The 27,907-nt window shown below is 40.8% G+C and overlaps 2 protein-coding genes across 4 annotated transcripts in view; one reads left to right on the forward strand and one right to left on the reverse strand.

The window, feature by feature from the left end:
• Window positions 1-14,548, forward strand: part of znf710b (zinc finger protein 710b) — a 25,050-nt gene extending 10,502 nt beyond the window's left edge. The window contains exons 2-6 of one of the 2 annotated variants that reach the window (XM_034116541.1): window positions 5,648-5,706; window positions 6,024-7,598; window positions 10,011-10,202; window positions 10,887-11,058; window positions 12,861-14,548. In XM_034116541.1, the coding sequence (XP_033972432.1) occupies window positions 6,066-7,598; window positions 10,011-10,202; window positions 10,887-11,058; window positions 12,861-13,042 (2,079 nt within the window). In that variant the 5' untranslated portion in view covers window positions 5,648-5,706; window positions 6,024-6,065 and the 3' untranslated portion in view covers window positions 13,043-14,548. The remainder of the gene's footprint in view (window positions 1-5,647; window positions 5,707-6,023; window positions 7,599-10,010; window positions 10,203-10,886; window positions 11,059-12,860) is intronic. The other variant, XM_034116539.1, reaches the window with a different exon arrangement.
• Window positions 14,549-17,330: 2,782 nt separating this feature from the next.
• Window positions 17,331-26,771, reverse strand: LOC117471484 (isocitrate dehydrogenase [NADP], mitochondrial-like). Of its 2 annotated transcripts, XM_034116544.1 has the most exons (14): window positions 26,557-26,771; window positions 25,716-25,961; window positions 24,912-24,936; window positions 21,939-22,067; window positions 21,163-21,254; window positions 20,428-20,593; window positions 19,728-19,888; window positions 19,486-19,629; window positions 19,181-19,317; window positions 18,839-18,990; window positions 18,549-18,661; window positions 18,014-18,111; window positions 17,832-17,924; window positions 17,331-17,689 (listed from the first exon to the last, which is right to left on the reverse strand). In XM_034116544.1, exons 1-14 carry the CDS (start codon window positions 26,698-26,700, stop codon window positions 17,605-17,607), a joined length of 1,785 nt encoding a protein of 594 aa, XP_033972435.1. In that variant the 5' UTR covers window positions 26,701-26,771; the 3' UTR covers window positions 17,331-17,604. The 2 variants fall into 2 exon arrangements, with proteins under 2 accessions (XP_033972435.1, XP_033972434.1); XM_034116543.1 differs by lacking the exons at window positions 17,331-17,689; window positions 17,832-17,924; window positions 18,014-18,111; ... (7 more) ...; window positions 21,939-22,067; window positions 24,912-24,936 and adding an exon at window positions 22,589-23,800.
• Between the last annotated feature and the right edge of the window lie 1,136 nt (window positions 26,772-27,907).

A 27,907-nucleotide genomic window follows, 5' to 3' on the forward strand; every position in this document is an offset into this window, starting at 1 on the left:
TCTTCTCTATCCTCTCTCTCTCTCTTGTCTCTCTCTTTCTCTTGCTTGCTCTCCCTCCACATCCTCCCCTCCCCCACTGCTGCCTCTCATTTTCTCTCTCTCCTTCCCTCTCTCTCTCACTCCCCCTCCCGTCCCTGTTCTCTTTATCTCCTCCCCTCCCTCCCCATTCAATCCCTCTTTCATTCCGTGCAATCATCTGTTCTCTCTCTCTTTCTCTCTCTGCTTCCTCTATTACGCCCCCATTTTGTCCTCTGCTGTTTCCCTTTCTCTCTCTTTCCTCCATGTTCTCTCTATCCTGTTGTTTATCACACTCTCCCATGACATTTATAATACAAACTTTATTAAAAAAAACTGTTTTCTATCGCTCAAAAACACATTAGGCTTAGAAACTGTTTGGATTCTACAATAAAAGCTTCATCTTGCTATCCCCATCTTATTCAACCCGTCCATCTGTGGTGCTTTTCCCTGGCCTCTGTTATTCACATTACCCCAAATATAAAGGCCTTCCTCCTTTAGCAATCTTCCCCACAGCCGGCTGTTTACCCCGACATGCCGGTGCTGTTTGTCCGTGTTCAACAAGTGGCTAACTGGCCGAGCTACAAAGGAACCGCAAATGACAGTCATCGTCTCTTCAGGAATGTAAATAGAGAAACCAGGTGACGGGCGGCCTCACCTTTCAGCGGCACAGACGGGATGGACTCCTTACCTGCAGTTTGACGCATGTTGAGGTTTAACTGCAGGTACAAGTGTTGCTGCTAGGGTTGGGTACGATCTGAGAAAGTAAAAGTCGCATACTAATCTCCTAAAGACCATACTGTGTGGTTCTTTGATACAAAAGTCAAAGGTCCAAGACTGTGTACATAAAAAAACATGGCTCAAGAAGTCAACTACAACTCCCAAGTCGCATTTTGTCAAGAGACATCCAATCGAGACTTTTTGAGAAAACTAATTTTCGTGCAATCTATCGTTTGAGTTCACTTTCTATTGCCATGATTAAATAATTAAGTACAAATCTGTTTCTGTTTTTTTATTAATGCTACAACTCACAGTAATTATGAATTCCACAAAATGTAAAAAAATGCCACCTTTTCAAAGTGATGTCATGTAGCATATATGTGTTTTTCCAACCAACAATTTAAAATCCTAAAAATAAATGTAAAACAAAGAAAAGCAGCAAGTCCTCTCATTTTATAAGCTTTAACCTGATATTGTTTTGCCATTGTGCTTGATGATTTAATTTGTTTCATCGACTTACTCTTTGACCCTATGAGTAATATACAGTATACCCAAATATTGCCATGGCGAGATACCTTATGACTCTGAATTACTTGCAGCCAGCTCTGTCTGGACCATGTTGCCTCCGTCCCACCTCAGTGTCTTCTTTATCTGGACATATTCAGATCAAGTCTGGATGAGACAAACGATCTGGTATCAGAATATGTCTTGAGCAGCGACATTTGGTCAGATCTACTTCCCTCTCCTGTTCCATTTTATCCGTTGGAAACAGTGACGGCTGCTGAACAGAAAAAAACCCCCATCTTGCTCTTGACCATGCATTTAGAGAAGAGCTTTGCAGTGGGTTGAGGGTGCCTTGCATCAGATGCAGACTTTCTAACTTTTTTCAATTGTTTTTTGGAATCTGTAAATGTATCTATTTGGCTACACGCAGTGCATTCAGACATGCATGTACTATGTGTACATGTATATATCTGTACCATATGTGGTTGTTCAGTTGGATCCCACATTTTTTTTGTTTCTTTTTGGTGGAATTGTACTCATTCAAATCTGCCCTCGTCTGATCAGATCGCATTTATACGATGCTGAGTTTGTTAACAGGACCCAAGAGATCAGGAGTTCTTCCAGTTGAGAAATGTAAGTCACACCCCTAGGCATGTTGTGTAGCTGCATTACAAAAGGTCCATTTAGTTTCCTGTATATGTCAAACTGTATTTATCTGATGGGCTTTGGTCAGTTTAAAGAAAATAGGAACTTCTGCAACAGTTGAAATAATTTAAGATAAATGAATTGGCTGTTTTCATTAAGAGTTTACAGCAGAACAATGCAAAAGAAACCATATAAGGTAGATTGTCCACAGAGAATGTAAACTTTTTTGGTAGAAGTTTTCATTTTGTAGACGAAAACATTAAAATCAGTGAAGTAGAACAAAGACACCCCCGCTTGTCATGTCTCAGATCCTGCAGTATTTCTTTATGCATACTTCAATATGACACAGTTTAAAACAATTCGTAAAATAAACGACAGGGAACCCCGAAGTGTTTCTTAGTCTTAAATATGCTGATAATTGTATCGATGTCAATTCAAAATGTAGTCAGAAAAGTTCCTATAATGTATAGAGCCCATTGAGCCAAAGGTCCAAGAATCACCCATCATCAAAAAGATATGTTTCAAGCTACAATTCGGATCTCCCAAACCTAATTAGTGTTTTTATTTTTATTTATCCTATATGTATGACTTTTACAGAATGTTCTTTTGTTTATTGTTGTTATCTAGACTAAGTTTATCTCGTACATTTTGATCTGATCCTCCCCAACACATCATTGCTTTCTGATACATGCCTTTTCATTTGTTGAACCATTTGGCGGTTCTTTAACACGTAGAGTCAAAGTGTTTCACTGTATCTCCCATGGGAGCACACTTACAGTAGGCCTAGGCTCCACGGGAACGAAAGCGGGTTGTATCCGCATATTTCTCTTGCGTATAGCCCTTTAAGCTACACGACGCCGTAACGGAACGGTAGAAACGGACCCTGCAAACGACAACGGGTCCAAAGGTGGATAGATCTGGGAACGGAGCGCTCTGGGGGGGTCCAACGGGGCCGTGTGGTAGCCTATACGGTCATCCGTTTCCGGGCCATATGAAACACAGGGCTGTTCTGCACATTGCAATGAAAATCAGAGGATAGCTCAGACTGTAGACTGTACTGTAGTTTGCTCTGTGCCATGAGAAGGTGCATTCTCTTTGAATGAGGGTCACTTCTTGGATTATAATGCTGTGGCTATACAACATGTTGCAGAGAGAACTCACCTTCAACATTATGACAAACAGCATCTACAATTACAATCAACCAACCATTCACTCTTGGCTGCTTTCATTGACTCGCATCGTCTCAGGAAACTCCAGCAAAAATCAATGAGCTCTTTGCTTGTCTAGTCGCAGCCTTTCTTGAGTCCAAACATGTGTTTACACCGAGTCAGTTTTGCAAAGACATCTTGAATGAAGGTGTTCAATTGGTTTCTTTGAAGGAAGTGTTGGTCAGTTTTCATTACAGACGTGTCTCCTGCTTCCATAGTTTGAAGCTTCTGTTTTCGTTTCGTCATTGGCAGGATGTGCTTGACCTTTTTGGACTCTCAGGCCACCGTTGGTCACCGTCTCATCTCTGTACTACTTTCCCTAATTTAGCTTGTCACCAGATGACGGGAAAAGAGATTGAAGTTTTTCCTCACTCGAACCTCGAACCTGTTTCCTGGGGTGTCAATCAGAGGACTCATTTGTGTGTGTGGGGTTGAAGGAAGGAGAGAGGAAGATTAGCTTCATCATCAACAGCAGCGCAATACCTCATATTCTTTCTCTTTACTTTCATTTCTCCTGCTTCTTTCCCTTCATCCATCTTCCATTTCTTCTTATTCTTTTACCGCATTCTGCTCCACTCTTCCCATCCCCCTCTGTCTCCTTCTCTCTCTCTTTTTTTCTGTCTCCCATCCACCCCTCCCCTCTCTTTTCTTTCAGTATTCTTTCCTTTTCTCCATCTTCTCTCCCTCTTTTATTCGCTCCTCTCCTTGTCAGTCACCTTCCATCTCTTTCTCGTCCTCTTTCCCTCTCCCTATCACACACTTGCATCCGAGTCCGTGCATGAAACAATCTTCAAACACTTTCCCCTACTCCTAAACCTCACTTGATAAATGAGAGTGAAAGATACAAAAGCACACAGAGAGAGAGAGAGAGAGGGAGAGAGAGAGAGAGAGAGATAGATGCATTGGGGATGGACAGAAAGGGACTCGGCAATAAATAGAGCTAAGAAACCGATAAAGGAAGAGAGGCAGAAACAAAGACAAAGAATGACAGACGGAGATGTAGAGTGAGGCTGGAGGATCCATCATTTCACACTGATAAAATGTGCATTTCATTTTTGTTTTTTAAAGGTTTGAGGTGCCCATTTATCATGACACTATCAAGGAGCCAAGTGCCAGCCAATCATAAAAAAGCTGCTTGTTTATTTTAAATCTACTCTCCACATGCTGATTCGTCGGAAGGACGTTTGTTTGTTTGTTTGTGTCTGGTCTATGTTTGTGCTAGTGTGACCAAAAATGAAACTCTGTTGAAGAAAAAGAAGAAGAGGGTTGGAGGCGGGCAAAGTAAGCCCCGCCTCCTCTCATCCCTCACGTATAAATAGGAGGCGAACGTAGCCCGTTCGCACTCAGCACTCCAGTGAAGAATGAGATCCTTAAAGCACCTGAAGCCTCACAGCAAGAGGAGCGTGGTGAGTTCATGGGCTCTCACTCGTAGCATGTTAAGTGTTTCTGTGATGAGGACACTCACAGCTGAGAGACAGCTGGAGAGCTGCTGACTGAGATGCTTCTCTGTACTTTGTTCTTCAAGTTGCCATTTGCAGATTCATCTTCCTCACTCATTAAGAATTGTGTATGGCTTTAACTCCATTCGCCTTTTTTGTATATCTTTCATTCTGTCTGGCTTTCATTTTGTCATTTTCTTTCTCCTTCTGGTTACTCACTGCATCTCTCTCTCTCTCTCTCTCTCTCTCTCTGTCTCTCTCTCTCTCTCTCTCTCTCTCTCTCTCTCTCTCTCTGTCTGTCGCTACATATCTTTCTTTCTCTTTCTGCCTCTTGCTCTCTTTTGACTGCTGCCTTACACTCACCCTCTCACTCTCTCTCTCAGCCTTCCTCCTCCTCCCCTCCTCACCCACCCCTCCTCCTTATCTCTCCTTTACTCTCCCTCTACCTTTCATTTTTCCTTTTCACCCCCCTCTCCCCCCTCCCCTCCACCAGACGATTGCCTGCTCTAAGCTCTCTCTCCTCCCTCCCTCCCTCCCTCTGTCTCTGCTTTTTCCTCTTTCTCCCCCCTCTGTTCTCTCTCTGCTCTCCCATGTTTTTGTCCCCCTTCTGCTTTTCCATTCTTTATTTATATTTCTTAATCTTACTCAGTTTTTTCTTCCTATTTTTCTCCTCTTGCACTTGCATATGTGCTGTGTGTAGATCAGTAGGCCATCTAATCCTCCACACACACACACACACACACACACACACACACACACACACACACACACACACACACACACACACACACACACACACACACAAGCCATACATGGTTAGCACGCTGGATTAGGATGGTGGTGTCTTTCATAGCTCCAGTGTCTCAGTCACTCTATCCAAAGATGTGCCTTAAGACAGTCCTGGTTCAGGTTTGCTTAACATTGATTTGTGATGAGGTTAGTCGCTGCAGGAGGAAATGTTCTCTGCTTCCTTTGTTTTTCCTTCCTTGTGATGCAATAAGGGGCTCCTTAGAATAAAAATAGTGTCTTTCTCCTTCCTTCCTTCTTCCTTGAAAACCGACTCAAAGTGACGCTCTGATTGGACGATGACCTACGACACCTTTTTGTCTTCATCAGATCACTTTGATGAAGGACACATTCTCGTTGGAGGACAGTTTGCTGTAGTTTGTCTCTTGGTAAATTATTGTCATTACTTTCCGGTGTTGGTTCGTATTGTAGACCATGTAGTGGTATCCTAAGTGTCCTGTGTTGACAATTTCGTGCTTTTTGCAAGTTCTCAATTGAGAGATTTGGTGAAACAACAATCAAATGTTTCAGGTGGCTGGTTTCGGTGAAACCCTTCTTGCCGACAATGCAACTTAAAAACGCTGATAGAAATAAGAACCTTGGTTTAATTATTTTTCTAAAAATATCTTACCATAGCTGATTCTGAACAACTAAGTTTCTTCCTAGCAGTACTGATGTCTTGTCTTTGCTTGTCTCTCTGTTCCAGGAGGAGGCGAGCCGGCGCCTGGGTAGATGTGAGCCCAAGGTAATGGCCAGGCTGGTGGACATAGGCACACAGACAGATCCAGTGGTCGTGCTGTCCCTGGCCCAGGCTGCCGTGCTAGGTCTCATCTCCCAGAATGAAGTGTTTGGCGCCACCATTGCACCCAACGGCTTCTACACCGGCGAGCCCAAAGAGTCCCCCGCACCGACAGTAGAAGGAGTCGACTACGAGTACGCAGACCAGCTTATCGGAGCCAACGGAGATTACCTCGGAGACAACTTGGGAGAAGACGGACAGATGCAACCCAGCTGCAGTCAGAGGAGGTGGCAGCAGGGGCCCCCTCAACACCCCGACACAAAAATGGTGGGTCCCGATCGCCACAGCCTTCAAGGCGCTGACATTTCCACGTCACATGTGAAAGGGGAAGTAGTGAACTCTGGGATGCCCTCCTGTGTCCACATGCTGAACAATATGGCTCCCAGAGGCGGATTAGTACAAGTGGACCCGGCCACGCTCAGAGGCACCAACAAGAACTGTGTAGAGTGTGAGCGGGATGTAACCAACCAGACGCAAGCCAACACACACGTTCACCCTCCTCCCCCTCAGGTGGGCCACAGAGGAGGGGAGCAGGGCCACAGAGGGCTTCAGGGCCAGCGCCCGATGGGGGCCCACGGTCGAGGTGGCAGAGAGGAGGAGGAAGAGGTGGAACACCCGGTGAACAACATGATGAAGCCCACGCAGCAGGAGGAGGCCATCAGCAGCTACTTCCAGACCAGTGAAGTGGGCAGCTATGATTCGGCGGAAATGAGCATGCCGAGCGAGTACGAGGACAGCAGCCAGAACATGATGTGGACCGACGGGAACACGGCGGCGGCGCAGCACCAGCCGCCTCCACACCCCCAGCCTCCTCGTCGGCACGGCGGCCGCAGAGTGGACCGGCTAGACATCAACATCCAGATCGACGAGTCTTACTGCGTGGACGTGGGGGATGGTCTGAAGCGCTGGAAGTGCCGCATGTGTGACAAATCGTACACCTCCAAGTACAACCTGGTCACGCACATCCTGGGCCACAACGGCATCAAACCACACGCCTGTCCGAACTGCGGGAAGCTCTTCAAGCAGCCCAGTCACCTTCAAACCCACCTGCTGACCCACCAGGGGACGCGGCCTCACAAGTGCACCGTCTGCAAGAAGGGCTTCACCCAGACCAGCCACCTGAAGCGACACATGCTCCAACACACCGACGTCAAGCCCTACAGCTGCCGCTTCTGCCGCCGCGGCTTCGCCTACCCCAGCGAGCTGCGGGCCCACGAGGTGAAGCACGAGCGTGGGCGATGCCATGTGTGCTCGCAGTGCGGCATGGAGTTCCCCACCTACGCCCACCTCAAACGCCACCAGACCAGCCACCAGGGGCCCCACACCTTCCAGTGCACCGAGTGCAACAAGTCGTTCGCGTACCGCAGCCAGCTCCAGAACCACCTGCTGAAGCACCAGAGCCCGAGGCCTTACACCTGCTCCCAGTGCGGCCTGGAGTTTGTGCAGCTCCACCACCTCCGTCAGCACTCGCTCACACACAAGGTACTGACACCTCTCACACCCTGGCTTCCTGACTACTATTGTTAAAATCATTCTATAAATATTGCCTGCATTGATAATCAGACTGTGGAGGGTTTTCTTTTTGCAATGTAAAAGAAAAGGAGAGTAGAATTATGGCTGGGTAAAGTCATTGAAATTGTGATAATATGTATTGTATTTTTTGGGATATAGTAATATATTTTCCTGGTTTTAAGGATGCATAACAAAAAAGTGATATATTTTTCTGAAATGAATGTACTTATATCCACATTACTGATATCAAACTGTATCTAAATGTGCATTGGTTAACCCTGCAATATGGTCACATTATCTATATTGAGGTATTTCGTCAACATTGAAGGGATATACGATTTTCCTTGTATTGCCTAGCCCTAAGAAGAATACAAAAGCAATCACACACACACAAACCCTCTGTTCATCTTCTGTCTTTACCTACTGTTTGTGTCTTATTTCAGACTCGTATTGTAACTAAAACTTATTTGGGGTCAGGCAGTATAGAAGTGAGTGTAAACGGCAAAATATCCCAAATCAAGGACAGACTTTTTTCCATATTTTTTCTATCCTTGTTATAACCCATTTATTGTTGGAGGGCTAATAAGCAGGAAATGTGCCGGTGTACAGTTACTCACCCATTCTCTATTCAATAGAGGAAGCTCCAGGCAGTGTCCTGGGGAGAATAGAGTATCTTGCTTTGAAAGAAGTGTGTCATGTTAACAAATAAGGACAAATCTGTTGCAAGATAAATCCCCATCAAATGTTTGATTAAGTAAATGACAGGAATAGATATGTTGGTTCAGTGCTGCTTTGTCACAACTATTTGATTCTGTAAAATCGCAATACTGAGCCTCTTCATGTACTCCTCATTATAGTCTCATCTGAATGAAATGTCTGTAATTGCACATGCCCCCCTGTGTGTTCGACACACAATTAGTCGCGCACACAGGTAGGGAAGAGAGAGAAGATGACAGAGAGATCACAATGCATTACTTATTACAGGACTATCTTTTCACCAATTATTCAGTTTGAGGTCGTACTAAAATACTTGACATGTGACATCTTGACATTTCTATTCACAAACCACAATCTCCATCTGGATGAGGTATTTTTCTGATCCAACTACCAGACCTTTAACTTCCTCATATAGATAGAGCAGTGGATAGATAGAGTTTCTAATATAACTCACACACAGTGACAAAAGAAATTCTGAATTCCAGAGGATTTATCTAAATTTGATTACTTTCGAGAGAACAAAAACACTAAGCCACAGTCATCATGAGAATGGGAGAGCGGTATTCTCAGTGGAGAGAATATTCTCTTTTGTATTTAAGCCTGAAGTCTGTTCACTGCTCCCCCTGGTGGAAAACAGCAACACTACACATTTGTTTTGCAGACATTGAGGGGGGACTGACAGTCAGCCAGATTTCTCTTCTTATACAAACACACAGTCCCTTGACCCACTGGCGACCTGTAATGCATAGTTGTTCTTCTCAATAAACCAGAATACATTTATCCAAACCAATTGGTGTTTCTGCTGACATTTAAGACAGAGTGTGTGGTGCAGCAGCTGACAAGCCTCAGGGCTGTAGATGTTGTCTGCTTCTCTGACTGCCGCTCAATGCTTATACATGTCCTGTCGCATGTGGTTGATTTTACAGGCACCAAATAAAGATGAGTCGCTTAGGATTTCTTTCTTTCTCTGTACTTAAAGTCATTTATTGTGGTACACTTCAAAATGGCTGCCATAGATGTTGATATCATCAAACAAATGAGAACCATCCCACTGGCAGGATGTGAATATCGTTACGATATTATTTTAAAACTGTCACTGACATCCCAGACAACCGGTTGGTTTGCCTTCATAGCCCTCTGCTCTAAGCTGTTATTCCTTCCTTGTTGAAGATCAAATCAGATACTAACTTACAGTTGATAAGCCAGTTGTTTTCAAAGTAAAATGCTTGGGGCCTACTCAGAGACCAGTGCCCCCAAAATAAAATAAGATAGGAGTTTCAGAGATATAAGAACCCTGTTGATAGTGCAGTTATGTAAAACGTCTATATTGGGGGTACAACATGAAACAACAGTTCATATTATTGGATTTTGTCCCTCCTAATATTGTTCCTTATCTTACTACTTCTACCATATCTCAATGCTTTGGAAATCCCATAATGCTTTGGGGTGAAAACAACAGGAAGTATATTGTTGCCATGATGATGGGTTTCACAGTGTGCTACGTTTTTTTAGCCTTCATTTTGACAAAAAGGCACCATGAAAAATGTGCAGAATTACCTATTAGCTGTTACTGTTTGCGATATGCTCATGGCCGTTTAGAAAGGATCCCTGGATTACTTGGATTGGACCTGGATTAACCCTTTTCTTTCTGTTTGGACTCCGCAGGGGGTGAAAGGCCACAAGTGTGACGTGTGTTCCCGAGAGTTCACCCTGTCGGCCAACCTGAAGAGACACATGCTGATCCACAACAGCGTCAGACCCTTCCAGTGTCACGTCTGCTTCAAGAGCTTCATCCAGAAACAGACCCTGAAGACCCACATGATCGTCCACCTGCCTGTGAAGCCATTCAAATGCAAGGTGAGTGGTGGAAGTGGATACAAGAGAGTATAGATAGATAGATAGATGGATAGATAGATAGACAGACAGATAGATAGATAGATAGATGGATAGATGGATAGATAGACAGATAGATAGGTAGATAGATAGATAGATAGATAGATAGATAGGTAGATAGATAGATAGATCGATAGATAGATAGACAGATAGATAGGTAGATAGATAGATAGATAGATAGATAGGTACTTTGTTGATCCCAATTTGGGAAATGTTTGCGTTTCAGCAGCATAAAAAACAAGGCATTGTACATAAGAGAAAAATACTTCTGAAATAGAAATAAAATAGCATAAAAAGTAAAAAAATATATACATGTGGAAATACAGTAACAAATATAATGCAGGGTATTATTGTGCAATAATTGATTGGAGGAAGTATACGATTTTCCAATCAATTTTGGTGTGAAATGAAATGTGATGGCGCATTTTCAGTTTAATTTAATATAACAGGATTATGTGAGGAGGATAATACGCTGAAATTCACATTAGTGTGGGAGAGAATTTCACTCTAAGCTTTGAGGCATCCGTTATAAGGCAGGATGTTTTCATCTCTAACTACAAGAAGCTACTCTAAAGTGAATCTTTAAATTAGTTTATGTCCTTGTCAATCAATGTCAGTATTTTATGTGATTTCTTTATTTTCCTCCAGGTGTGCGGCAAGTCTTTCAACAGAATGTACAACCTGCTGGGCCACATGCACCTCCATGCTGGCAGTAAGCCCTTTAAGTGTCCTTACTGCACCAGTAAGTTCAACCTGAAGGGGAACCTCAGCCGGCACATGAAGGTCAAGCACGGGATGGAAGTCTCGCCAGAAGGACAAGGTGAGGCCGCTGCACGTGTTCTCACATTTTATTCTACAAGTCTTATTTAGCCAGTGAAGGTTCATTGAAAGTCTGAGATCTTGTTCACAATCCCCAGCAGTGAACCTCTGATTGTAAACCCATTTATGGCATGCTTCGACAGCTTTAAAGCAAACATCCAAACTATAAAATGATACACACATGCCTACAAATTCAAATTATTGACAGTGTCTGTGGTGAATGTTCAGTCATGTTTTAATTTTGAGGTTGGATTTGTATTTGTAACTATGTTTTTATTCAAATGAGTCATCCGTGTGCTAAGCCAGAATATGTAAATATCATATAATTGGACCCCTTCATGCTGCTGTTTCTTAATACAAATTAATATTTCTCCCAGACAGGCAAGAAAACATGAACAAATAAAACAGTTTTTTTTAACGTCATACGTCAAACGCGTCATATTACGTCACATAGGGGAGCAACTTTCTCGGACTCCTTCTCTGCCCAATTCACGGTAGTAGTTGGTAGTTGGTTTGAGCGGTTGTGATTTAGTGAGCTGGTATTTTTTCGGTAATTTTACATTGCATTTCACCATTTGTAATCATGGTGAGCTATTGTGTTTGTTTCCAGCCTGTCAGCGTCAGGACATCGAGTCCACAGCACCGTAAGACGTAGTGTGGAGTTGCATTAGTTAACGCAAGGTAACGCGAGATACGGCTGATACTTGCGCATTAGTTTCTGTTATGGCTCAGTATCAACAGTCCCGCCAGTAACGTTACTATATTATCAATACTACTTTAGATATAGCCCGATATATGATAGCTAACTTTACAATGTTGTGATGTGACCGACGTTAGCTAACATTAACTGTAGCTAACGCCGGTCACTCACCAAGACAGCTGCCCAGTTCTCCACTGATTCTCGTCACACCACAGCTCCATTTCTCTCCGATGGCCGTTATTTCTTCTAATCCTTGGCTGCTCCTGGTCTCTTGGACGCCTAGCAGGCTCATAATTATAAGGTTGTGGTCCGTCATATGCATACGAATATACATTTTCAACCTCTTCTGTGTCAAAACTAGCATTGTGATCCATGTTTATTAATACGTTAGACCGGCCGCTCTCCCTGATGTGACGTCACACGCGGGTGGTCTTTTTTTATGCGGAAGTAAAAATGTCTTACAAAAACTATGCCAGATGTCACTGTGGTGCAGTGTTTCTGTATATTTTTTTGAAAATCTATTGTATACATCATTTTCCTACACATTTGTTCACTGGGGTCTCTAACCTGCAAGTTGCTCTTTGTGGTATCCACTTCCTTTTGCTTTTCACTTTTTTAGGCAACATTTAATTTATTTGTAATATGTTTACAATTATTGCAACACTATAATTTGCAAGAAAGTCCCTAAAAAAACCTCAATCACTAAATCTCCCCCTCACAGTTCTTAATTAAGCAGGCTACAAGGAGTGTTTGAGTGTTCAAATCTTAATTAAAATGACCTATTTTGTTCCACAAAACGTATCGGTTCATTGTTGCTCTTTTTAATCAGAATAGTATAGGAGAACTATCTAGGATTTGGAATTCTGAGGCTTTATTTAACCATATAAATAAAAGTCAGAAGTTTTGTAGCATAAATGTATGAATAATATTTTTTTGTTAATGTTATTTTTAAAGCAACAACCCATATTTATTAACCTTAAAGCAACACAACAATGTGAAACATGGTTTGTAACCTTAATGACCAAAGTTCGCCCAGGAATTTCTTCAGCATAGACATATTTTAATGTGAAATGTACTTAACAATACTTTTTTGTATTTCCCAGTAGTTCATCCGGAAATGGATAACCAGGGGGAGTATGAAGGACAGAACTTCAACTTTACATCACCAGACAATATGGACAATGGTGGCTCCCAGAACCTTACTAAGCTCACCACGGCTAACATGGATGACATGGAGGAATATTACAACTTTGGGAAGGATACGAGCAGCTACGCTACACCTTGAGAGGCGATGAACCAGAGGACATGTTTTCTTCAAGGCAGAAGGAAATTACAGAGCTGTTGTCAAGGCTATGGGAGACACTGGGGACGAGTTATTTTTTACTTTTAGTTTTGGCCTCCTTCCAGAAGAGCCAGAACTGAAGGACTCTGATGGGAGGCCGGGAAGGAGACGCACGTCAGAGGAGACGCTTTAGCTCTGCTGCTGAGGGCAGAGACACTGAACATGTTGACGCTGTTCTGGGACTCCTTTTTTTGGGATTACTTCACTTACCGACTCAAAGACTTTCACTGGCGGACAGTCAAATCTGTATGTTGTGTGTATGTATCAGTTATTTGAAGAAAAAAATGAAGAAAAGAAAAAAAGTTGCAGAGCCATCAGTTACATTTAAAGTGATAGAAATTTGTTTGCCATTTTTGTAATTCACCACCAATGTATGCCCTTATATTTTTGACTGAAAGTGCCAGCTAGATACATTTGCAACTACGCTTCCACCATGTCAGCTATTTACTCACTGTATATCGAACTTTGGATACATAGTCACAACATATTCATAGGTTTGAATGCTCTTACTAAACAGTTCCTAATTGTAGCTTCTTGCCCAGCCCTCAGTTTAAAAACAGGACGCTCTCTCAATGCGTGTGTGCTTTTCTGCACCGGACATTGTAGCCTCTATCTCTCCAGGGCACTTACGACCAAAGTTGCTACTGTCCCATGTCGGCTGATACCAGAAGACTTTGTTAGCGACATGCAAAGCCCTGTCACTGTACAAAGGATTCTGCAACATGCAGTGTTTACCCACCTTTTGTCTCACATGGTTTAGCTTGACATTAATAATCTATCCCGTGTAGTGAATATACTGCTCAAAGTTTTTGAATTACTGAGTGAACAATACAAAGCACTTTTTCAATGAGACCTTTCTTCATTAAGAGTGAACTCATTTGCCTCGAGGAGAAGAGCTGGGGGAGCTAAGATTGTAGAATCTTTCAAGCCCCCATAACGGCAATATTATTGAACACAAATAGAAATGCTCTCTCAGTGGGTTTTTTGTAAACTGCAGTTTCACAGTTTAAATGCAAATTGAAGAATCAGCAGTTTGCTGATCAGGTTCGGGTTTTTTGTTGTTTGTAGTTTCAGCACTCTTAATTCCAGGGCGGTTTTCACTTCACTTTCTCAATTCAGAAGTATATTTCCCTGCTTATTTGGAAACAGCACTTGAAGTGGATATCCAATCAGTAGATTGAAAAGAAGAAAATACACTTTTGGGAGGTCTTGGTTACATTTTGTATGATTGAATTGAAAGTGGACTGACAATTGTCCTGATATCCATTCATCTGTTTTGGGGAAGGCCGTCAGCTCCCCCTGTCCTGCCATGCAGGTCAGCCTTGATATGCACACTAAACCAGAGGAAGGGTCTACTCGCTCTTCTTCGAGATGAGGAAAATCAAACTGAGACCTCATGGAAAATGACCATGAATTATTTAATAAAGGTTCTCTTGTTTAAATAATGGAGAGTGGTGTTTTAATCTGTCTGTTTTTTGAGTTTTTTTTTCCTCAGTCAGGTATTTTCTGCCGTTTGGTGTTTGTCCATCAGTTGGTCCACCACTTTGATACGGACTGCAATATCATTATTATTGAATGGATTCCTATGAATTTAGTACAGAGTCAGACACTCTTGATTCCCGGGGGTTGTATACTACTGACTTTGGTTACACTTTTAGTGAAATGTCTTAACCTGAAATGTGTCCTACATGTTGGTTTACGATTGAACACAAAACAAGCAACATACAAAGAGTCGATGCACCTAAGAAACACACCCTTATTTAATTGTATAAGCGTTGTTTCATTATAGTACACATACGATACATACAGGTGTTTCTCATGCAGAAATGCACCAGAACAAATTGAGAGATAGTACCACTATAACAAATATATGTTTTGCTATATCCAGAGCTGTAATTGTAGTTGGAAAATCCAGCACCAATCCCACTGAGATGTAGGGTGGAAACAACTACTCTTAACCTATAAAACTTGTCACATTCCCATCAGCCTCAGCATGTTGTTTGTGATTACTAGTAAATGTTAAATGGCTTACATGCTAAACTAAGATTGTGTTAGCATATCAACTTTGAATAAGAAAAAGAGCAAAACAAATTGAAGTCTTCGGACCATTTGTATTGTATGCAGTCAGTGGCAGGAGGTTAGTGTTTTGCTTTAGGACACCTTGCCTGTTGTTGAAACTGAAATGCACCTTTTGGGTTGTGTCTGTGGTCTCTCTGAAGCCTCAGTCATCTCCAGTGCAGACCCTCCAACTTTAAGGTGTGCTCTCATGGATTGGTTCTCCACTGTTTCACGGATGCTTGGCATTGTGCACGGATTACATTTCCATAGGAAATCATTTCCCAGGAAGTGATTGAACAATTTGCTCAGAGATATGACTCTTTTATGGCTGCCGATCATAAGTGAGAGCTGCTTTAGCACTTAACAGTTTCACAGGAATGTTCCTCCTGGAAGGAAATTAAAAAGCTGGGAAAAACGTAATCTAAATGCTAATTTCTGGTAATTTTTTCGATGGAGGCACCTTGTTCCTTTTCTTTAACTTTCTTTGTACTGTGAGAGACACACGAGCATATTTCCTGGTCAGTGGTTAACTTAATAAGTTAACCTCTGTCAAGCCATTTGAGTATCATATGCTGTAGAATAGATAGAGAATTAACAGCAAGAAAAGCACAATATCAAACTAAATATTGTTTTGTTTGTTAGTGTTTGTATACTCCACATTCCTTTAATTAAATCACCAGCTAGGCCTAAAAAACATTGTATCCACATGATGACCACCATCTTATTTAGATGAAGAGAAACGTTGCTAGAAGGTAGATTCAACTTGTGATTGACAATCTGACACCATCTTCAATTTAGTGCAGAAAGCCTAATGTATTCTCTTCTCTATCTTTATTAGAGATTTTATTCTATTCTCTATTCTGCAATACAAGCAGTTTTAAACAAGGATTAATAATGATCTGCAGGTGCATTTTCTTTTTGCCTAGAATTTCAGGTTTCAGTGTAATCTGGTTGTACATTAAAGCTTTCATACACAGTGCAGCACCTAACTGTCCGACTGTGACCATGTCGACATCTGCTGGTGTGATACTGTAGTTGTAAGTACAGCAGGGAGCTCTGGCAGACCTCCCATTAGATCCGGCCCCCTGCTGGTGCAAACACACTCACTGTCAGGCACTGGATGGTGCATATGACAACCACTAAATGAGCATCACGCATGAATGCACTGCTGGACAGGGGCTCATATGTGCAAGTGCATGAAATTAAACTGAAGTGAAATTGTACGTGGCCAGCATTTACTTTTAGGGATTATGAATTCAACATCTGGATATGTCAGTTCTCTGGAGCCCCTGCGGAAACCTCTACAGTGCCTCTAGAGGATTTATGGATTTAACACTGGCTCAACATTACAAACATGAGTGTTACGGTGGATTCAACTGAGCACTACTTGGCATTCCTTAAATATCTCATCTGAAGTTCCTCCAGAGGGCTTTATAACCTATTAACTGTTATCACACCAAAACTTCCCAGTGCTATTATTAGACACATTTTGTTCAAATGAAAGATAAAGGCTTCTTCATCACCATAAATATAACTGACCCTCATGCTAGGAACATATTACACATACAAAGGGCTAATGATTTCTGTCCCTGAGAACCCTACTGTAAGTAAAAACCATGTTAACCTATTTAGATCGGCTAGAGATCATCATAGATCTGAGGAATATAAAAAACTGTTAATTTAGAAAAATGAGTTACTGTGATACACAAAAACAAATACAAAACAAACACAAATTATTACCATATGCATCTGAGTGCTCATACTCACTGACAGTGTGACACTTTAAACGCTGACCCAGGACAAACATAAAATCCATAATTTCCACCTATTAAAATTGCATTGGGTGCCATTGACTGTAGACTCCAAAGACATTAGTATTTCTGAAAAATAACAATAAAACCAGAAACAAAAAACAATGATATAAAAGGTGTGAAAAATAGCAGTAATATAATAAAGCATCTGTGAGATAATACAAGTATACTTTGGTCTGACGGTAGTCCAGTTGGTAGGATTATTATCGGTACTGAGGAGTGTGAACTTCAATCCAACTAAACCCAAAAGGATATTGTGTTTTTTCTATCATGCATGTTCAGGTAAGCAAGAAACAACTAACAGTGTTTCTACTGAAGATGAGAACAACATGACAATAAAGCAGAAAAACATACACTGCATGTTAGAGTGATTATCACAATCCTTTTTATTTGCATGCTGAGCAAAACATGGCATCACTGTCCTTGATTGTATATTGAAATTGACATGTGTTTGACATGGCTGTTATAAGTTAACATCAATATTAATTCAAACAGTACAATTACTTGCAATACAAAACTGTAAGGTGGCAGAGGAACGAGCACAGTGTGTGTCAGTCAGCTTTACAAAAACAAAAATGGCACGGAAGGTAGTAAACTTGGTTCCTTCAAAACAGGGTGGTCCAATCCCCCAAATCTTCATTTCCACAGAGCTTTGTCCAAGTTGGTCTTAATGGCATCCAGGAAGTCCGATGTGTTGACATAATGTTCATTCAGCTTGCAGCTGTAAGATCACAGTGCAGAGGTTACAATTATGGTACTATTATAAACTCTGTTCCCATGTTAAAACAAGAGAAAAGGTTTTCTTAAAGCAGACATACAACACCAAGTTTAGCATGACAGAGGGATGTAAAATGTAAACTCACTTTGCCAATCCATGAATGCAACTGGCGAGGTCTTTGGTCATCACGCCTTTCTCCACAGTAGCAACACAGACCTGTTCTAACGTGTGGCAGAACCTGGAGAGCAACAATGCAGAGGATTTTATTCATTTGAAGTAAAGTAGCATATTTTGTATGAGTAAATACAATTAAAAAAGATGACATACTTTATCAAATCAGTATTTCCGTCCAGTTTGCCTCTGTGCTCCAGTCCTCTGGTCCAAGCAAAGATGCTCGCGATGGGGTTAGTACTCGTTGGTCTTCCCTACAAAGCAAGGACACAGTTAGGGGTCGCTGCAGAAAACATCATTTTCAAGACTTGTGGTTGCTTTGCATTCAGGTACTTTGATGCTACTGTAGATGGAGACATTCCTTTCTCTGCCTCTTTTACAATAAAAGAATAGGATGTACTATGAAGGACTTGCAATGTAACTATAATTGACTATTAATGACAAGAATACCTATAAAACAATTCCACTCTCAAACTTATAGCAGTTCTGCTGAAAATAGCACAACATGCTAAACTCACTGTCAAACAGTGTATTCCTTAGGTTCCACACTGAAAACTCTGTGAACTGCAGTATAGTATTGTGTCATTTGATTCTGAAATTCAACATTGGTCATATTGACATGATTTTAACCCACCATTTGATTTATACAACAGTTAAAAAACACTCAGCAGTGTGGCCTGGTGGTTCTTACCCTCTGGTGTTCCCGGTAGTGCCTGGTGACGGTGCCATGGGCAGCCTCGGCCTCCAGAGTCTTTCCGTCAGGGCAAATCAGCACTGATGTCATGAGACCCAGAGAACCAAAACCTGGACACAACACACAGCACACAGACACACAGACACACCTGGCATCACAAGGTAATCCCACAAATATAAGCACACAAGACGTAGCTCAGATGTAAATAATGTATCATTGTGACTGTGTGGCCTGAAGTGAACAAGCAGGGCAACTGCCGACCAATCATCAAATGGAAGTGCACTAACCCTGAGCCAGAATGTCTGACTGCACGTCTCCATCGTAATTCTTGCAGGCCCAAACGAATCCTCCAGCAGACTTCAGGACCTGCGCCACCATGTCGTCGATCAGACGGTGCTCGTACCAGATCTTCAGCTTGTCAAACTCTGGCTTGTATGTCCTAAAAGAAACAGAATAAAGTCAAACATTTGTCTCATCAACAGAGACTATTTAATCCAGTGGGTTGACCATTATACATTATAACTGGAGAGCATGCACTGTTTCTGCATCTGGTTTCATAGTTAATTTCTTGAAAAACGTCAAAACAATCCAGTGCATCAAGTCCTCATCCTTACTGTTCAGTATCTTACTTCTCAAAGATGTCCTGGAAAATGTCTTTGAAGCGCCCGTCGTAGTACTTGAGGATGGTGTTCTTGGTGCTCATGTATAGAGGCCACCTTTTCTGGATGGCATACTGGAAGCAGCTGTGAGCAAATCCACTGATGGACTGTGCACAAAAAAACAAATCCAATAATAAGGTCCACATTTTAAACAAAAACAAGTTAGCAAATGCACAGCCCAAAGGAAATATTTTTCTAACAGATTAGCTTTAACTGTCTGTAAATATTGCACTTTTTTTCATGGGAATTCATGTATGAACAAACTCTTACTGTACCTCATCCGTGTTGTACATCCCCATCCCACAGCCGCCTGCAGGGAAGTCGTACACCTCCCACTCCCTCTGCTGGCTTCCATCGGCGGGGGCAAACACCATCTTGAACTTGCCAGGCCGGTCAACAACAAAGTCTGTGGCCCTGTACTGTGAGATGTAACACCAAACAAGAGCAGTGATATCATTCCTCTGTCAGTTTGGATGCATCTTTGAAGAGCACACAACACACATTTTGCATTTCTTACCTGATCGCCAAAAGCATGTCTGCCGATTGTTATGCCTTGTGTCCATCCAGGGACAAGACGTGGGATGTTTTTACAAATAATTGGCTCCCGGAAAACGGTGCCATCCAGGATGTTCCTGATTGTTCCATTGGGACTTTTCCACATCTCCTTTAGCTTAAACTCTGAAAAAAATTGTATATGGATTATAAGCGTTTTCCATCTGAAGACCAAAAGCAAGTCTCCAAACAGTAAGGATACCTACTCATGAAGAACCAAAAAGCGTCATGTATTTCTATTAACACACTCACAAATATACAACAGATTTTATAACTAATGCAGCCATGGTTGAACATTAAAAAAATGCAGAAATATAAAGCAAAACATGTCATAAGGCTTGAAACTAAGGAAGCATTTTGCATCCCCTTGAGAGAAAAATGTTTACCCTGCTTTTCTGAATTAAAAAGATAATTATCAGAATGATGAAAATAGTTTCAAAACAGAAGGGACATTATGCTTCCCTGAAACCGAGCTCTCAAGTAAATGAGAGCTTCGGTTGGGATTTTGAGATATCTTGTTAGTAAAAAAAAAAAAAACAGGACAGCTCATTTTTCGAAAGCAAACGCATCATGCTTTTCTAAGTGACTGCCTGATTTGTTGTATAACTTTAACACATAGTATTCCATCACAGATACCATATAATTACACAATATGTCAAACTGACCCTCAACTCGGGCCTCGTCGGGAGTGATGGTGGCACACTTGACAGCCACGTTGTATTTCTTAGTTGCCAGAGCAGAGTCGATGGTGACCTGGTCGTCTGTCTGGTCGCGGTAGGGCAGACCCAGGTCGAAGTACTTCAGCTCAACATCCACGTTGGGCAGGATCAGCTGCACATGTGCAAGGTGTTACTGTGTTATTTATAAGAGGGTAACACTGCACAGCATACACACAAACACACACTGAATAAGTGTATTTACCCAAGTAGGGTACTTGAGTTAAATGTTGAGGTATTTTTTACTTTACTTGAATATTTCCTTTTTCTGATACATATATTCATACTTCTAAACCAGCTAAATTCTGGTGGAACTTTATTGTACTTTTGACTTAACTTTAATTCATTTGCAATCAGATTATTAATACAACCATAACTAATTATACTGTGTATTGTTATAGGTTAGGTTATACATGTTCTTGATCCTTTAGTTAAGTTAACAAGCTACTGGGCTGAATACATGGTAAACTAGTGCACAGTGTTCTTTCACTCATGTAGGATTTTGAATGTGGGATGTTTACTTGTTAAAATATTATTCCTAACCTTCGTCGTCCTCTGATTACCATAACCTTTGGATTCTGAATTCAAACATCCTCATGTTTTCTCGTAAGTAAAAGCGACTTACAGCTTTTTGACACAATGAAAGTATAAATCATTGTCAGCTAACTTCCAGACTGGATTTACCCTTTCTTTGATGAATTCCCATATGATGCGAGTCATCTCATCTCCGTCCATCTCCACCACCGGCTGCTCCACCTTGATGCGCTGTGTGGCATCTGAAAACAATCACAGTTACATTAACTCTCATGTTGTACAGTGTAGTTTAAAGCCACAGGGGGATGATGCCGAACATTTTTGGGTCAGGCAAAACTGAGAACAAACTGATCACACCTGCATTTGGGTTAATATCTCTTTCACTACTTAATAATGCAGGGTTCATTCTTACTGAGACAGTGACTTTCGGATTATTTATAATACTAGTATTACCTGTGTAGACTTATTTGCTCCTGACACACATGAACTCACGTGCCAAGACAGGTTGGTACCTGCCTTTATTGTAGAATTCATAAGATCCCTTTGTACTGTATTAATATCCATTTCATCATACACATTTGATTCAGTATTCAGTATGATAACAATGTTGGTTGGTTCCTTACTAACATCTTGCTTAAGGTTGTAGATATTGTTTAAACTTTCTGTTCTGAGTTCATATAATAATTAAATGCAATGCAAGGTGTTTAGAAATGTGATATCTAAATCCTTCAAAAAGCGTGTTTGTGTGATTCACTGATGGCTAGTTTCCAATCAGCATGTGACCTTTTACTGACGTCTTAGCTTAGTAAAAATCATTCATAAAACCCACTCACAAAGCCAGCCACATTAATGTTGCTGACCATGCCCACTTTAGTAATACATTTCGAGTCATATTGTCAAAGTTTAATTTTTAAAGGGTGACTTACAGTTCCTCTGTTGGAGCCTGTGACGGCAGCCGACAGCCGGTGAGAGCACTGCGGGGTTTAGAGTCATGGAAGCGGCTGTACTTCTGGACACGGTCCTCAGGGCTTTCAGGTAACCCGCCATGTTTACCGGGATGTTAGGGACACCTGTGCCCTCTTTTCTTATGAATTAACGTCACGCAGGTAGCAGAGCCCGGTAAAGTAGGGACACCCCGGACGTCAGCGTTTGATAACACGTCAGCTTGATGGAGCATGCTTCACTCTGATTGGCCAGGAGTCTGATTCAAGTTCAGGTTCCTCTTCCTTATTTCCTGCAGCAGCATGTCCAGGTGGCGTTTTAGCTAGCTTTTATCCACACTGTCAGTGGTGGAAGGACTGAGCTGTTTTACAATACCACAGTCTAGACTAGAAATACAGAGAATATACCCCATTAAATATAAGTCATACTTTTTAAACGTTCACTATAGTATTGTTGTTGATATGAAAAGGTAAACGATTCTACTAAGGGTCTAAGTCAGCCAGAAAGCTTGAATCATTTCTGGTTTCTTGAGAAGAAACATTCTTAAGTAAAGCTGGATCTGAGATTTGTGGCATCTCAATAGACATTCAGGATAGGGTGTACATGCAAATCATAATCAGGCAATATTGTGAAATACTTTCCACCAGGTTTTATTCAAATCTGTTGACAGGTTGTTTGGACAATATTAAGAGAGATAAACAAAGAACTGCAGTGAAAGCCTTAATGATTGGTCACTTCGCAATGTCCAACATGTATCTTTAAGAAAAAAGATGGACTTATAATCACACCCACGACATGTAATAAAATAAGTAACTGAGAATCCAATCAATCAGTAACAAGAAGACGCAACCATAAATCGACACATTAAAACAGTAAACTAAATTTGGTAGGAAATGAGAAAAGAAAGATTTTTTAAAAAGGCACTTTTGTATGAGACACAGAAGGACATGAGGGAGAAAAGAGCTCTTACACCTCATTAAAACAATTCTTTTGCACATAAATTAAGTTAATAACAAACATAATCAACATTAGAAAACGAGAACAACTAACATTCAGAAATAACCAATGTGCCACAACGTACTAGATATTCTGATGACACCCCCCATGAGGTTCCTACTGTCAAAGCAATCCGGGTCATTGACAGATTAATCAAATTTATTTGCTTTATTTTGCACCATACAATAAACTAGAAGGGCACTCCGAGAGAGCCGACCTCCACCAAGGCTGTTTACGTGAGTGTAAAATAATGTGTACATCAGATCAGCTGAAAAATGTAATGTGTTTTTCCTTGGCACAACTTCTCACCAAATGTAAGGAAAAATGGAGCAAGTACTCCTATAAACCTGCTGACAAAGTTATAAACTGTAAACATCAACTTCTTGGAGGAGGAGGTAATCTGCTTCAAGTGTGAGTGCTGTTTCTTCACACAGACATGAAAGAGGCATTTAGTAGGCAGGCTAACAAATAACAAATAAAGACTTCCCAAACTATCTATTCAACAAAAAGGTTTGCTGGAAATACTACAAGCTGTGTGCTAATCTCATGAAGCATTCAGGTTCACATCGACGAGGTTCCACCCGTGTTTCTCAGGGCACATCAGGAGAAAAGAGTTTTAAGTTGTGGCCGCCACTGAGCCTTTCTTCTCGCTGAAGAAGCTCCTAAGCATCATGACTTGACCGATGCCGATAACGAACAGCAGGACGGTTTCTCCGATGGACCAGTAGGTGACCCGCTCCAGGAGGTGGTCAGCTTTCGTGCGGTCGTGTGCTTCTCTTAGCCTGTACCACGTCTGCGAGTCAGCCACCACCTTCAGGATCTCATGAATAGACACGCAGGACGACTCCATCTGAAAGTGGAAAGGGCAACAGAAAATTCATCAAAAGGCCCGGGGCAGACATACAGTACAAGGTGGGTCACACTTATGCAAACATTTAAATCATATTGTATTATCAAAACTGCTGCTGAACACATTTACTTTGACCTATTTTCCTGCAAGTCTCAGGATTTAAATTAGGTAAAAGTGGAACATATATATATTACACTTTCCTATAACCATTGAACTAAGAATGTGGGCTCATATGGAAAATCTGAGTATTAATTGTTGTTGATACATTTTAATGGAAAATGTTTCAATATCCATGTAAATGGAAAAGATGACTTAATCCAGTTTGTGTGCAATTGGAAATTAACCTTTATATACAGTCTATGTTATAAATATTAACACAGCAGGGCGTTGCAGGTACTGTGGTAAGGAGAGGGAATTAAACACTCGCGAATAATATTGTGCAATGGTTAATACAATATTTGCAGTACATGGTGATGCTTGTTATGTTATACTTTTATATTTGCACTCTTTCCCAATTTCTCCTACAGTCATTTCCCTCAGGATACAACAAGTTTTATCTTATCTGTAGTCAGAACTGCTCTAGCTCCACCGAGTGAACTTTCCACCGTTTGCATTACACATATTTATGTTCTACTACAATACACAGTATTTTATCCTTGTACAGTATTTCCTTTAACATTCTGTTTTAAGCTCATCTTATTATATATATATATATATAGTTGACTTCTTACACATCTACCTGCACATTTGTCACTTGCAATATTCTCTTGCAATATTTTTATTTATTTCTGTTCTTCTTGCACTACTTTTTTTTGTATTGCATTGCTGAAGGAGCTTGGGACTTAAGCTTTTCATTGCCATAACTACACTGTAGCTATTGTGCATATGACAATAAATCTTTGAATCTTTACATTAAGTGTCCCAACCCAACTTAACTACTATCAATGTAGACTAACTTAATCAACACAACACAATTGGCAAATAAAGTGTCTTTTTAATCAATATCTCGCCTTCAACTTATGCAAAATGCCTCAGCAAGACTTTTAACAAATACCAGCAGGCTAAACCACATCACCCCTTTTTTAATCTCTCTTCACTGACCACCTGTCTGTTTTAGAATTGATTTTAAGATTTGACTGATTACTTTTAAAGCTCTTAACGGTTTGGCTCCTGATTACATCACTGACTTGTTGTGCCCTTACGAGCCTGTGCGCAGTCTGAGATCCTCGGGAAGGGCTCTGCTAGCTGTTCCCAAAAGAATCAGTGACATCTTTTAAATCACTTCTTAAAACTCACCTTTTTATTAAAGCTTTTAACTAATGAGGACACCACTCTGTTTTACTCGACATCCATGTGTTATTTGTTTTACTTTCTTTCTTTTTTGTATTACTGCTGCTATTGTTGAACTGCCGTATATTTTATTGGGTGGGTTTGAGACATTTTTGATCGCATGCTTTGATACCGCCTGAACGGACTTTTCTTAATCCATGAAAAGCACTTTGTGACGGTGTTTTGAAAAGTTCTGTTTATCAAAGTTATTATATATTATTAATCTGGATTATATCTGTAATGTGAACATATGGATTGTAGTTTTCTGTTTGGTCTTTTTGTACGTTTTCTGTTTGACTGCCCATCAGGGTGTACCTGCAACCGTTTCAAAATGGAGGAAAAAATAAAGCAGATTTCTCAGCAATGCAGCAGGGTAATAACAAATCCCTAGCCCTAGCCCCCTATGTGCAAAGACAGAAACTATGTCATTGTGTGGTTCTCTGAACAATTTTAAGAATCCATTTTCTCACACACTGGTTCAACTACTGTAAGTATCAGCCTGTGTGGCTCTATAAAGTATTTCCACTGCAGCTAACAGATGTAAACACCCAATCCTCAAGCGAACTGTAGTACCAAACTAAATTACCTGAGTCAATGCTACAGGTCCAGTCATGGTCTGAATGAGAGGTTCCTCATCTCCATGGCGGAAGTCCAGGTACACGGTTTTATCCGTAAATGTGGAGAACTCATTGCTGAAGCAGACCTTGTAGACTCCCTTCATAGCAGTGGTGTGAGAGAAGCTGTCATACTGCTTCTTCTGCTCATTGTACAGGACATTGTTCAGAGGATCCGTGACAAAGCTGTCCACATCATAGTTGCCTCCTGCAATGACCTAAAAGAACATTAAAAGGCACAAGAGACACATGTGTGAAACAGTAGTAACATATGGTGTAACATATGGACTGAGCAATGCTGAGCCGGCTCAAACTGGTTATGCAGGAAACACTTTAGGAGAGTAAGAAAACAAACCTTTACCAAAACATTATTTCAAAAATATAAGTGTTATAAGATAAGATTTACTTTTTTGATCCCAAACTGGGAAATGTATTCGTTACAACAGCAAGTTAAAACAAGGCATTGCACATACATTGAAAATAAAGAGAAGAATATAAACCAAATGTAAAATATAATAAAACTGAACAAAAAAGTTAAATACAAATTCACTGTGAAAGATTATCTGACAAATAAACACCAAGAAGGGCCAAATTACTGCTAACACAATTTAAAAGTAGGATAGTATGTACATTGAGAGTGCTAATATGAAACTATAAGTATAGGAAGGCATGTCAGCACTATGCAACACTATGCATGTTCTCTTTCCAAGAACAAGAGACAGACACCACACCAAATGACTATCTTTGGAACCACTTTGGCATCATCCTGTAAACACGGAAGACGGAAGTGATGAAGCTTTCGGAGTAACTCACTTGGAAGTCTATATCAAACTTCACGTCTTTCTCTAGTTCCTCGTAGAAACATTGCTTATCGTTGTCAGGGAGCTCGAACGTGAGCTCCGTCCCAAACACCACGAACACATGCAGCAGAAAACAGCTAAGTCCCAGGTAAACCATGATGAGAGCAACCAGAAGATGCACAAACAGGAGCAGCACTGAAGAGGAGTTTCACAGCTCTGACGTGGCACCAGGAGGAAGTACTTCCGGGGCACGTTTGTTTAGTTTTGGGTACAAATTAGCTACAATTATCACACGTAAGATAATATCGTTAACAATACACCATATAACATCTAAATGTGACACAAACAAGTTAAAAAACAAAATTACTGCAAAGCATCTACATTTAGATCTTAGCCAATGATTACACGAAGCACAAACATCCATGGAGTTAAGATTTCAAAATAAAAGCCCCATAATTTAAACTAACTATACTTGTTAACCCACACATTATCTGTTATTATACAAAACAAAAACACAAGTCTGGTTTAGGAGTTATGTATTTTAAATGGTAGAAGCAATATTCATGAAATGTAAATATAGGTCCCTGCATTCAAAATATATTAAAGTTAAGTGGAGGAAGATGTATGTGTACCAGTCTATGATGTGTACACATGTTTTGAAAATGATTAAGGCAAGTCAATGGTAATGCAGTATTTCATATCATTGGACCCTTGTTGTTGGTGCATTGACATGTTACCTGCAGTTGGAGCACATTTGAACTTAAACATGTTGTTGGTTTAAATCATTGAATGACTTGTCATGTTAATTTGGAAAAGTAATAAGAATAGAGCAATTCAATAATTGTAGTAAAGTAGGAAATACAATATTTGTATCAGTAGTGGAGAAGTAAGGTAAGGCAAGTTTATTATTTCAACACAAGGCAATTTAAAGTGCTTTACAAAAATGAAAGGCATTAAGAAAATGGCATTTATGAAAAATAGCTAATAACTAAAATACTACCTTAACATTGTAGGTACAGTACATGCAGTAGTTGATTAAATGTACTTAGTTACCTTTTACTAATGTTGTGTTGTCAAATGTGATTTCTGACCAAATTAAGAATAACAATTCAACTACTGGTGTTGCATTTAGGGAAACACTGAACTTCGGTTTGTTTATATAACACAGCAGAAGATTAGTCAGCGAGCTGCAATGTGCAGATGGGTGTGTGTAGGGTGTGTGAAAGCTACACAGATCGGCTGCTCTGCTCTCATTGAGCCTGGGAAAGATTATCAAAACATGCCCGAGATTAGCAAGTCATTACCACAAGTGCAAATGTCATCTTTTAATTGTAGATAAAAGCCAAACAGCAGCAGCTTGTAGT

This window comes from Trematomus bernacchii, unplaced genomic scaffold (genome assembly GCF_902827165.1).
Source record: "Trematomus bernacchii unplaced genomic scaffold, fTreBer1.1, whole genome shotgun sequence".
NCBI classification, from domain to species: domain Eukaryota; kingdom Metazoa; phylum Chordata; class Actinopteri; order Perciformes; family Nototheniidae; genus Trematomus; species Trematomus bernacchii.